The 13,604-nt window shown below is 40.7% G+C and overlaps 1 protein-coding gene across 4 annotated transcripts in view; it reads left to right on the plus strand.

Moving 5' to 3' along the window:
* CIB2 (calcium and integrin binding family member 2) overlaps positions 1–6,968 on the plus strand; it is a 127,823-nt gene extending 120,855 nt beyond the window's left edge. For all 4 annotated transcript variants that reach the window (XM_075897624.1, XM_075897625.1, XM_075897626.1 and 1 more), the window contains exon 6: positions 5,813–6,968. In XM_075897624.1, the coding sequence (XP_075753739.1) occupies positions 5,813–5,834 (22 nt within the window). In that variant the 3' untranslated portion in view covers positions 5,835–6,968. The remainder of the gene's footprint in view (positions 1–5,812) is intronic.
* The last annotated feature ends 6,636 nt before the right edge of the window (positions 6,969–13,604 follow it).

Here is a 13,604-nt window from a genome sequence, read left to right on the forward strand (position 1 = left end):
GAATTAATTCCTGCTTCGAGTCCAATAGCTGTGGTTGAGGTCAGCTAGAACATATCCTTCATAACATCTGTCAGGGCTGTTCCCCATTTTGGCACACTGAGTGAAGAAGGTGAGGGCCTGCAAGAGGCATTAAAAATACCTTCCCTCTATAGGCTCTGCATACAAAAACTCCTGGAGTCACAGATTCACTGCCATTGGGAGATAGGATGCCACCATCAAATGAATAAAAGCCTGAAAACCAAGAAGAAACACTTGAATTTCTTCCCAAAGGGTACGCCAAGCTCTTTTAGCAGAAGAGAGCTAGAAAAACAACCAAACAAACTTCTATTTGGATAGCTGGCCCTTCAGGCTAGGCAGGCACCGACACAGAGACCTCCTGTTACCTTCCAGGACACAAAAATCAAATAATCACCTCATCAAAACAAAGAGATATATTTCATAAAGCAAACTTGGCTGCTGGGTGTTATAGAGCAACTGAGAAAAGAACAGATTAAAACTCAGAAAAAATGGTATCTCTGGCATAGTTTAGATAGTGAAGGGGGGGGGGGGAGAAATATAGGGATTTCACACACAGAAGTTTAACCAAACAACAACAGTTATGAAAAATAACCTGATCGCAACTAAATGTACATTTTCCCTCTTCTTCTGATCTGTACTGATCCGTACTTTGAGGCCCAGTCCACTCTCTTGCCCAGTATTTCTTGTAGGCATGGTAATTCAGTTTGATTATTTCATCTTTCTTCCTCCCGCTGCTAGCTTAGAATTTACACAAAGGGACACAGCACAGGATTTAAATTTCAGCACTGTATCCCATTGATTCTTCTGGTCCCCTGCCAATACCCTTAGCTACCTGAGTTTAACCCGTTAGTCACAGAGTGCTGTCCATCACTCCTCCTATCCATCACAACATCCAGTCCTGATTTTAAAAATTCTGGAATACTCCACAGCCTCTTGATAAATTATCCCAGTGGTTCATTACCCTGTTAAAAATCCACTACTTCTAATCTGAATTTGTTTAGCTTCAGGGACACCAGGTCAAATGCCTTACCAGAGATTTCTAGACAGACAAGGTGGATGAAGTAATTTTTATTGGACTAACTTCTGTCAACAGTATTATTTTTATCAACCAAAGTTATAATCTTATCAAATGTCAAATATGTTATCAAATATCAAGCTGTTTTGATATAATATATTTTCCACAAACCCATGTTGATTGGCATTCATTATATTACCTTCCTTTCATTCTTTATTAATTGAGTCACATTCCTTTCATTCTTTATTAATTGAATCAGCCATTCAATTATTTTGCTTGGGATCAATGTAGTATGATAGAGCTATAATAATTGAAGTCACCTTGATTACCTTTTGTGGCTTTTTCACAAATATCCTAGTCAGAATAGAAATATTTATTGAACATTTCTGCCTTTTCTGCATTACAATTATGAGTTATGCTGCTTCCAGCTAGTAATGGATCAATGCCATAATTAGAGTTCCTTCTTTTTCCAGATACACTTTTGATGGTCCTTAATGCTGTTGGTAAACAATTTCTTCCTGTGTCCTTTTGCATCCCTTATCAGGTTTCTACAGTTTCTAGCTTATAATTCATATTAATTGCTATAAGCTTTCTATTTTTTAATGTATTTATTTTTGTTTTCACTTCCTTCTTTCCCAATTCTAAAATTGTGTATTTACAGTACCTAGTAGGAGGGCTGACAGTCTGGTCATGGCCCGGGAAAAGTGAGAGAAGCCTCACTCCATACTCCCAGAAGGGGTGGGACCATGGGTGGAAGGGACTGGTCTGGTAGCAATGTAAATTATTTCTCCCACTTGATCTGGCTCATAATTATTTTCGACTGTATGAGATTTGCCCTTTTCTATCTGGGGTATACTCTAGATATTTGCCTAGTTTTACAAGTTACATAACAAGCACTAGTGAAGACAGTACAAACTAATATATCAAACTGAAATATCATACAATGACTTATTTTTACTGAACTATATACTGAAATGTAAATTCAATATTTATATTCCAATTGATTTATTTCATAATTATATGGTAAAATCAGAAAGTCAGCACTTTTTCAGGAATAGTGTGCTGTGACACTTTTATGATTTTTGTAAGCAAGTAGCTTTTAAGTAAGCTGAAACTCGGAGGGATGCAAGACCAATCAGTCTCCTGAAAGAGATACAGCAGTCTGGAAAGATTGAGAGACAGTTTTAAAGCACCAAGTATATGAATTCTCTTTTGTTGAATACAACACTTTTGGAGTTAAAAATTGATCATCTATAATACTCCAGGTGTGGTGGGGAAAGTGTATTGACAATACAGACCTCCAGCACATGCTATTCAGATTGAAGTCTAATTTTCAGATGATACCAAACTGGGTGGGGTTGCAACTTCTTTGGAGGATAGGGACATAATTCAAAATGACCTTAGAAAGTTAGAGAAATGGTCAGAGGTAAACAGGATGAGGTTTAATAAAGAGAAATGCAAAGTGCTCCACTTAGGAAGGAACAATCAGTTCCATACATACAAGATGGGAAGCGACTGTCTAGGAAGGAGCATGGCGGAAAGGGATCTAGGGGTCATAGTGGACCACAAGTTGAATATGAGTCAACAGTGTGATGCTGTTGCAAAAAAAGCAAATATGATTCTAGGTTGTATCAACAGGTGTGTTGTAAGCAAAACTCGTGAAGTCATTCTGCCGCTCTACTCTGCACTAGTTAGGCCTCAGCTGGAGTACTGTGTCCAGTTCTGGGCGCCACATTTCAAGAAAGATGTGGAGAAATTGGAAAGGGTACAGAGAAGAGCGACAAGAATGATTAAAGGTTTAGAGAACATGACCTATGAAGCCAGGCTTCATGAACTGGGCTTGTTTAGTTTGGAAAAAAGAAGATTAAGGGGGGACATGATAGCGGTTTTCAAATATCTAAAAGGGTGTCACAAGGAGGAAGGTGAAAATTTGTTCCTCTTGGTTTCTGAGGACAGGAGAAGGAGTAATGGGCTTAAAGTGCAGCAGGGGAGGTTTAGATTGGACATTAGGAAAAAATTCCTAACTGTCAGGGTGGTCAAATATTGGAATAAATTGCCAAGGGAGGTGGTGGAATCTCCCTCTCTGGAGATATTTAAGAACAGGTTAGATAGACATCTGTCAGGGATGGTGTAGACGGAGCTTGATCCTGCCTTGAGGGCGGGGGGCTGGACTCGATGACCTCTTGAGGTCCCTTCCAGTCCTATTATTCTATGATTCTATGATTCTATGAAGTCCTACATGATAACACATTGTTTTTCCCTACACATTTTATATCAATGCCAGTATGATTTGGTGCTCAGCAGCAGACACCAACTTGTTCTTTATACAAAGCACAAGATCTTTTGCTTCTGAGCTGTCAGTGACTTTGTCAAGGCTCCTTCCCCACTCTGGCATGATAAATGCAGAAGTGGGCCTGAAAAAGTACTCCAAAACCTTATCTTTCCAGGCTTTGGTAAAAAAAACTTCCCCCCAAAATCTTAACAATCTAGATTTTGGGGATAAAAACTCCACTGCCACCACCCAACTAATGATAAGAAAATCAGGGGAGAGATTACTTGGGAAATCTCACCCCTAAAGTACAAACCTGGACACAAAAATTAACCAATGCCAGGTTAATAAAAAGAAAAGAGAACTTTTATTATCACCACAATATTCCTGTTACAAGCATAATGGCTAGATGGAAAAGTAACAAACTAATTTACTCATGGAGGAGAAACCCACCATGGGCCTGGAGCTTAGTTACAAAGGAGAGCAAAACGCATTTTTAAATGCACAGACATCAGATCCCATTTCCCAAACAATAAAACCTAACGGATTTATCTAAACTTTACCCTACTTTGCTGTCAGGTATCCTCTTAGGGTGGGGCTGGCAGTTTCAAAGGCCAGCTGAAGACACAAGGTTGATTGCTTCCCATTGTTTAAATAGACTTTTCCCCAGAGTGGGAACCTTTTGTTCAGCACCCACCATCCTTATGGAAAAATACCAGATGAAAGACAGATTCCAGTACCAGGAGGCAGGGTCACATTTCTTTCTAGGGCCAATCACAATTTGGACTTATAGGACAAACATGACCATTCACAGATTGTTGGTTTGAGTACTGTGTCATTAAATTCCTGAAGTATCTCTAATGACCTTCATTAGCACATTTAGAATTATAAACAGATCCACACTTCATAGTTCTAACTTCACATACAAGAATGATACATGCACAAAATAAGATATACAGATTCAGCAGATTGTAACTGTAAAATGGATAGGTTACATGACTTTTTTTGCATAAAATATCTTTGAGTTATGTATATGTGTTGGTTTTTTCATAAAGCGGGAGGGGGGGAGCGGTGACACAGCACCTCTCAAACCTTTTTGTTAGCCATGCTGTCAGAAAGCAAGACACAGTGCTGCACCAGGCTATGGCTCAATGTGCCACATGTTTAATCATCAATAGCTCTGGTAGATTGTTTTGTGGAGTTGTATACTGTTTAGTGGCACATGAGTTAATATGCTGTATTGTAGTCGAGCCAAAGAGGACAATACTAGTCCCCCTAATGCTGAGTATTAGTCAACTAAAGGATCTAACTAAAACTGATCCACTGAGATTGTCGCAAATAAAAACTGTTGGATCAGCATTCTGCAGAACTGCCAGACTATCCCCCCAGGACCAAACTCACACACCTTTGCAAGCAGAAAGGAGCCTAGTGAGCAGAGACTTACTGAAATTGTACTTGGGATGAATCCAGCCCATTGTTTCTTGACTGAGCTGCAGAAAGAGGAAAGGCGATGTGACATTCAACACAGCTTTTCCTAGAAAAGCTTCCTTCCAGCAGGTAAAAAAATAGTGTCCTACTGCAGCATTCTGGGTCTTCTTGCTGGCAGTCGTTAATGACCAAGCAAAGCACTTTAGCACATGTTTGAGCAAAATAAGACTTCAACAGATGCTTGAGTGCTTTTTTGAAAAAGGAAAATAGCCACTACAATTAACTGCATACAGTTTGCACATTAACACCCCTCTTCTGACAAACAATGATTAGTGATCCAAACAGCAGATCTCAAAACTTTCTGCCACTGAACTTTCAATATCCAAAGCTAAGCTTTCTACGCAGGCCAATGTCCAAGAGACCTAATTCCCCCTGTACCCAGACAGGCCCAATCTTTGAAAGAGTTTGTATCCTAATCCCAACTTTCTTCTTCATGGCCATCTATAGATAAACTGTAGGTTTGTGCTGTGAATTACTCTCCTGTCACACACACATTGAAAATGTAAACAGGAAACCCTTACTGCAGGCTGTCGGCAAGTCAAATCTTGTGTCTGGATTTTAAAAGGGGTTGATTAGTTTTGTGGTCAGCACCAGTTCTCACTGTTTTTCTATGAGGGTCATTTCTAAAACAGTTTCAGTAAACCACCCTATTTTAAGTATAGGGAATATTTCTCAAACTTGTAGAAACTTGTAACAGATCAGACACTTCTTAATCCCATTATTCAGTCATCATTTTGGCACCTAATCCCTTCAGTCATTAGAAGTTCTACATTAAGGAAAATCTACCCTTCTGCTTCGGGGTATAAACTGATTTCCATAGAGTCAGGAAGGGATTTCCCTTTCATATATAGCACTGTACAGTTGGCTCAGATCACCTCCTTTCATATTTACATAAAGGTCATGATGGACCAGTATCAAATGATCCCTTCCCACTTTTCTCCATTAAAATGAGCTCTTTGAGAAAATCCCTTGTATAATGACAAGTGTTGATGCCTCTTAATCTTTTTTTCCCTTCTTTGCAGTACCTTCCATATAAGAATCTGAAGACGCTGATGTGAGCCACTATTATCAGAAATGATTTGACATCAGTCCTGCATCTCTGAATCTCAGGCACTTTGTGGGGCTTTGTCCTCTTATGGTTTCTTAGAACTCCGCAACAAGGACTGACATCATTCTGGCCCCTGTGGGAAAGACTCATCACTGATCTACAAGACCTTTGGGATGTCTGAATTTTTATCTTCAGTGTTGGCCAACAATGGCATTTTGGAAAAGGGTGGTTGACTGGGCTTTTTTAAACAAACAAACAAACAAACAAACACTGTTAATGTATTTCCCTGTTGTTTTTATATTTCTGAAAATTTGATATTGTTCTTCAAAGCAAAAAAGAAAGGCTGATATAAGCTATGGTGATTTTCCCAGAGATTATTAGTTGAAAGAAAGCACTGGCCTTAAAATAATGAGATGCCTCAACCATCGTGTTGCACAGTTGGGGATTACGCATTGAAATAATTTAAAATTAGGAGTCAAGATCAAGTTCAGGGTGTTGAAGACAACCACCTGCTGGGTTTGCCATTTAAATCTGAAAAATGTCAGGTTGCTGGGTTTGGTGCTTAACCCTCAACCAATATTTTATTGTTTGTAATATCCTTACAAAAGTTTAAGTATTTGACTTTTGTATGACATCTGCATGGTGATTCACTTCTTCCCAAGACCAACTTTAAATTGTGTCTTTGTTCTTCAAGAAGGTCTTGCCTTTTTTCATGTCTTGGGACGATAATGTTGGATAGAAGAATACTGTCATCTGTTGCTCCAAGAAGCACAGCACCAGTATCAAGGACACACACACACACAAAAGACATTTTTAAACCAGCTATGCAATTTTTCTCATAAAATGCATAAATGCAGCTCCGTATTTCTCTCTCTCTCTCCTACCCCTCCTGAAAATCAGCTTTGTCAATCCTTTTTAAAATCCCACTATTGTTTAAGTACTGGAGCATGACGACAATCATACTTGTATAACTGTTCTAACAGTCAATAGAAGGGCTCTATCACTTACATGGCTTCTGTATCAAAGTCACCTACAATTAAACCATCTGACTGATTTAACATGTTTTAGGGATTGTTGTCCTGACCTACAATATGAACATTAATTTCCTTTTCTGCCAGTATTTCCCTCCAATCAGTGTTACCTTAAATCTTTCAGGGATTATGTGACTGTTTGAAGTGGGGGAGGGGACTAAAGGCCTAAGTGAGTTAGCAGCATGATGGCTAGTATACTGGTGTTTATCTGGAGTAACTCCATTAGAATTAATTCAGATATACACCTGTCTACCTCAGGTCAACCTCTGGGCCTATGCTGAGGGAAGCAAATGATCCTCTGCTGCAGTGCTTCCTAGCTTGCTGTACCTCTTCTTATTTCTTTTATTTAGACATTTGCTGCTGTATGTTATACTGCTTCATAGTCACAATTTCCTCTGTGTCAGCAGGTGTACAATGCTGCAGTCATCTGACTTCTCTGGCACTTCTTGGAACCTCAAGACTACATCCTACACATGGCTCCACTCATCTGGAACTAGGCTTATACTCCTACTTCCTGTTGGCTGGCTCATCATGTCATTCATTATGCATGCAAGAAGCATCAATGACACAGCACCACTGGATGGCATCGTAACACCATCTCATGTCCTTTCTCAGAGCAGAATTATTCTATCAGGTCATTATTTTAACATTCCTCTGATGTGTGATGTACCTATGGCCTGTGTGAGACTAAATTAAAGGAGGAAAATTGTTGTTTTAACAGAGATGCAGTACCACAGATAGTTACATAGGAATGCTATTCCTGATTAGATCTGGGTAATATCTTGTCTCTTGATACTGGTTAGCACCAGGTGCTTTGAAGGCAGGTGTAAAAAAACTTATACTGAACAATTTTATAGGAAAATTTGCCCATAGAAGTAGTATTTTTCTAACCCTCTGACATTTAGAAGTCAGCTTATGCCATCCATATAAATATAATATATTGTTGAATCTAATTAAGTACTTTGCCATAATTATGTCTGGTGGCAGTGCATTCCACAGGTTTAGTGTGTGTGTGTGTAATTTTATCAATTTAAATATGCTAACTTTCAATCTGATTGTATGCCCCTGATGCTTATTATGAGAAAGGGTAATTTCTCACTTACCCTTTTTTTATTCTCTGCACCATTCATTATTTTGTTTATATCCTTCATGTCCCCTCTTACCTATTTCCTCTCTAAAGTCTGAGTCTTTCAATTTTTTCTCATATACAAATCATTGCAATTTTAATCATCTGTCTCTGAACTCTTTATTTCTGCTATATCTTTTGAAGATATGGTGGCCAGAACAAAACATTATTCCAGGTGTGAGCAAGCCGTCAATTTGTATTACATTTTCAGTATTTTCTCTGCTGTTCTTTACAAATCTCAATATCGTGGGGACCTTTGAACACTACTGTATATTAAGTACAGATCTTCATTAAGCTATCTACAATGATCCCCATGTCTTTGTCCTTCACAGTTAGGGTACGTCTAAACTACATGGCTCCGTTGACGGAGCCATGTAGATTTGTTTTTTTGGCAAAGGCAAATGAAGCTGCGATTTAAATGATCGCGGCTTCATTTAAATTTAGATGGCTGCCGCGCTGAGCCGACAAACAGCTGATCAGCTGTTTGTCCGCTCAGTGCGCTAGTCTGGACGCTCCCCTGCCGACATCAAAGCCCTTTGTCGGCAGCCCCGGTAAACCTCATCCCACGAGGAATAACAGGGCTGCCGACAAAGGGCTTTGATGTTGGCAGGAGAGCTTCCAGACCAGCGCGCTGAGTGGACAAACAGCTGATCAGCTGTTTGTCGGCTCAGCGCGGCAGCCATCTAAATTTAAATGAAGCTGCGATCATTTAAATCGTGGCTTCATTTGCCTTTGCCTATCTGTCTAATCTACATGGCTCCATCGATGGAGCCATGTAGTCTAGACACAGCCTTACAGTTAATATAGAACCTACTAATGTGAAGGAGTAATTCAGAGTAATCCTTAAATGTGCATTATACTGTGTGCTGAATTTTATCTGCTTTGTGGTGTTCACCAACTTCATTAATCCCTCTGAAGTACCTCACAGTCTTCACTGACTTCACCCATTTTGTGTCATCTCCAAAATCTGGATTTCAGTTGGACTAAAGCAGATGCTTAAAGTTAAACATGTGTAAGTACTGTCCTGAACAGGAGTACTTTCCAGAATTGGGTCATCTGGATGAAAGATTCTGTATCACATTACCTCTCCCCTAAATAGGCCAGAACCTAATCCAATGCTTTTGCTTGTCTAGATTCTGGCAAGATCAGATATATCAGGTAAAACACTTGAAACTCTGAAATATAAGTTAAAAAGTGAGATAGTGTTATGCAAAAAGCAAGAGTCACAACAGTGTGAAAGACCTGAATGAATTCAGATTTCAATGCCACCTGAGTGAGAGAGGAGAAAGGAAGTTGGAGGTGTCGTTTTGTATATCAGTGAAAATGTATAGTGAAAGAAATTATACTTGTCAGCACAAGAGAGCCATAATGAATCAATTTGCGTTGAAATAACAGAAGGATTAGAGGACTTATAATATTAGAACACTATACACTTCACTGCAGGACAGACAGCAGAATGAAATTTGATGATCAGATAAGGAAGGCATTAAAAGATAACAAGATTATGGTTATTGGTGAAGCCTTTCAAAATATGTATGATAGAGAAATGAAGGGCACGATGAAGCAGGGTTGTGCAACTGTCCTGCTTTTCCTCTCGAAATTTGTGTGCGTGTGTGCATGCAGTATTCATAGAGCGAGATAAATAACATTAAGTGACTATCAAATTCCCTCCAGTGAGGAAGAGGAGGCTGTCTTCGTTGGCATTTAAATGGTATCAGTATTACAAGATAAAGTGCCTGTCTTTCTTCAATTGTTATCTCTAAAGAGCTCCGAGCCTTTTCATAGAGTAGAAGCAGAGGCGGGAGCACCTGGCAAATTCACTACTACTGCCGTCTTCTCATCATGCCCCATGATCATGAGATTGATGACAAGCCAACATTATGCTAGGTCAGGAGCTCCGCTGAATACACCTGCAATCAGTCTTGCCCACTGTGTTCATGTTTTATTTAGTCAAAATATAGTCAATATATTGAGATATTTTCCTCAACATAACTGAGTAGCTGCTTGTTGTACCCATTTTATGTACGGGTAAATGGAGACAGTGAGTTGCCCCAAAGCTACTTGGCAAATCAGGGACTGCCAGAAACAGAACACAACATCTGGCCTCCCAATCTCAAACTATTAACTCTAGGCAATCTTATCATTCATCTGTGTATGCTTTTATATATAGACAGTTTGGGCCGGATTGGTGTCTGCAGCTTGTGGGTAGAATTCTGCATAATTGAAATGTCCCCTTGAGTGGCCAATTGTTTCTAGTTGTGATTTTACAGATGTTTCAATCAGCTGAATTGTTTCCCTTGTCAGAAGAGACTGAGGGCCTGACTGTGCAATTCTTGTTCATATGATTCATGAAATAATTGCATGGAAGACAATAGTAAATCTACTATTTACATTGTAAGCTTAGTTGGAAAAGGAGCCTATCATCTATGTGTGTGTGTCTGTGGCTACAATAAAATAAGGGTGGTAGGTTTGGGCCCAGGAATCAGGTTAGTTGGCAACCCTCATCCCATGTGCACCCTGCTGCAGGCCCCCATTGTTAAATGCTGCCCCTCTCGCTATTGCCTCTTTGAGTCCCACCCCTTCCAGGATAGCAGAATCCAAATTAAAGGAATAACTGTGAACATAAAATCAGGATCACCTGAGGATTAGTCAAGAGGACCCTGCCCTTCTTCCCAGAGCTTGTCTCTGTGCAGCTAATTGTCAGTCTTCCTTGACATACATAGAATCATAGAACCATAGAGCTGGAAGAGAACTCAGAAGGCCATCAAGTCCAGCCCCCTGCTCTAGGCAGGACCAATTGCAACTAAATCAACCCAGCCAGCGCTTTGTCAAGCCAAGACTTAAACACCACTACTTCCCTAGGTAACCCATTCCAGTGCTTCACTACTCTCCTAGTGAAATAGTTTTTCCTAATATCCGACCTGGACCTCTCCCACCACAACGTGAGACCATTGCTCCTTGTTCTGCCATCTGTCACTACTGAGAACAGCCTCTCTCCATCCTCTTTGGAACCTCCCTTCAGGAAGTCGAAGGCTGCTATCAAATCCCCCCTCACTCTTCGCTTCTACAGACTAAACAGACCCAACACCTTCAGCATCTCCTCATAGGTCATATGGTCCAGCCCCCTAATCATTTTGGTTGCCCTCCGCTGGACCCTCTCCAATGCGTCCACATCCTTTTTGTAGTGGGGGGACCAGAACTGGACACAATACTCCAGATGTGGCCTCACCAAAGACAAATAAAGGGGAATAATGACATCTCTGGATCTGCTGCCAATGCTCCTCTTAATGCAACCTAATATGCCATTAGCCTTCTTGGCTACAAGGGCACACTGTTGACTCATCTCCAGCTTCTCATCCACTGTAACCCCCAGGTCCTTTTCTGCAGAACTACTATTTAACTGGTTGGTTACCAGCTTGTAACTATGCTTGGGATTCTTCCGTCCCAAGTGCAAGACTCTGCACTTGTCCTTGTTGAATCTCATCAGATTTTTTGTGGCCCAATCCTCCAATTTGTCTAAGTCAGTCTGCACCCTATCTCTGCCCTCAAGTGTATCTTCCTCTCCCTCTAGCTTAGTGTCATCCGCAAACTTGCTGAGGGTGCAATCCATCCCCTCATCCAGATCATTAATAAAGATATTGAATAAAACCAGTCCTAGAACCGAACCTTGGGGCACTCCGCTAGAAACCGACCGCCATCCTGACATCGAACCGTTGATCACTACCCGCTGGGACCGGCCTTCTAGCCATCTTTCTATCCATCTTACTGTCCATTTATCCAATCCACATTCCCTTAGATTGCTGGCAAGAATATTGTGGGAGACCATATCAAAAGCCTTGCTAAAGTCAAGGTATATCACATCCATTGACTTTCCCACATCCACAGAGCCAGTTACCTCATCATAGAAGCTAATCAGATTGGTCAGGCATGACTTGCCCTTTGTGAATCCATGCTGACTATTCCTAATCACTTTCCTCTCTTCCAAGTGCCTCAAAATGGATTCCTTAAGGATCCCTTCTATGATTTTTCCTGGAACTGAGGTAAGACTGACCGGCCTATAGTTCCCTGAATCATCCTTCTTCCCTTTTTTGAAGATGGGCACTACATTTGCCTTTTTCCAATCATCTGGGATTTCTCCCGACCTCCACGACTTTTCAAAGATAATGGCCAAAGGCTCCTCAGTGACATTTGCCAACTCCCTCAGTACCCTCGGATGCATTAAGTGGCTGATTTTCCGGAAAAACTGTCCAGTCTAGACACAGCCCTTATGTTCACCTTTGCTGTTAACCTAATTTCCACTATGCTGCATTCATATTGTATTGTAGCTCATGGCCAGTCATTAATTCTAAGCTTCTCTATTGTACTCACATACTCTGTGAGTTCCTCCCTCATCTTAGTTAAAAGTATATTCAGTAGTTTCTCCTCTGTAAGGAAAAGAAAGCCAGAGGGCATCAGGGATCAAAGAAAAGGGGGAGGGAATAATAATAATGCAGTAAAAGAGGAGTCCAGAAATCATCTTACCCAGCAAAAGCTTGACCTTCTTGCCAAGCAGAGAGACATGGCAACCAAGGGCAAAAGCGGCCTGGAGTATAAGCATGTCTGTAAAATGTTGAAAAAGATTATAGAAGCTTATGAGCAGTATCGCCTTGCAAAATAGCAAAAGGCAGTTGAAGAGAAAATGAATTTGCGAAGAGCTCGGTGTGAAATCCAGCTAAGCCAAACTCGTCCAAGCGTGTTTGTTGATGACGACAGTAAGAAGAAGACGTGGCAAGGAGACGTGAAATGGAACTGATTTGCCGGTGCTTTTACAGCAAAGTATTTTCATCAGCAACAGCTGTGGAACCATTGTACCTGGGCTCCATCACTCCCGAACTTGGTGTGCTCAGCAAAGAAGTGGCAGCAGCCCTTCAGAATATGAAGTTGGGAAAAGCAGCAGGTTTAGACCAAGTATTTGTAGAAGAACTTCACATGGGAGGTGATACACTCCTAAAAGCACTTATTGAGAGATTCTCAAGATATGTAAAGAGAATTCAGAAAGACTAGAAGAGATTGTCAACTGTTCTGCTGAAAAAAGGCAATACAAGAATACATTCACAATTATTGACCCATCTATCTGCTTTCTCATCTTTATAAGGTCTTTATGACAATGATCTAGCCCGTATTGAGGGTGTCATGTTGAAGAAAACATGAAAAGGGAATGAGCAGGCTTCTCCACAGTGGACCACATTTTTGTGGTCACACAGATGACTTAAAGGTGTAGCGAATACAAGATTCCACTAAGCTTGTTGTTCATTGACTTTAAAAAAGCATATAACAACATAAGAACATAAGAACGGCCGTACTGGGTCAGACCAAAGGTCCATCTAGCCCAGTAGCCTGTCTGCCGACAGTGGCCAGCATCAGGTGCCCCAGAGAGGGTGGACCGAAGACAATGATCAAGCGATTTGTCTCCTGCCATCCTTCTCCAGCCTCTGACAAGCAGAGGCCAGGGACACCATTTTATCCCCTGGCTAATAGCCTTTTATGGACCTAACCTCCATGAAATTATCTAGCTTCTCTTTAAACTCTGTTATAGCCTAAGCCTTCACAGCCTCCTCTGGCAAGGAGTT

Source organism: Pelodiscus sinensis, chromosome 14, assembly GCF_049634645.1.
Source record: "Pelodiscus sinensis isolate JC-2024 chromosome 14, ASM4963464v1, whole genome shotgun sequence".
In the NCBI taxonomy this organism is placed as follows: Eukaryota; Metazoa; Chordata; order Testudines; family Trionychidae; genus Pelodiscus; species Pelodiscus sinensis.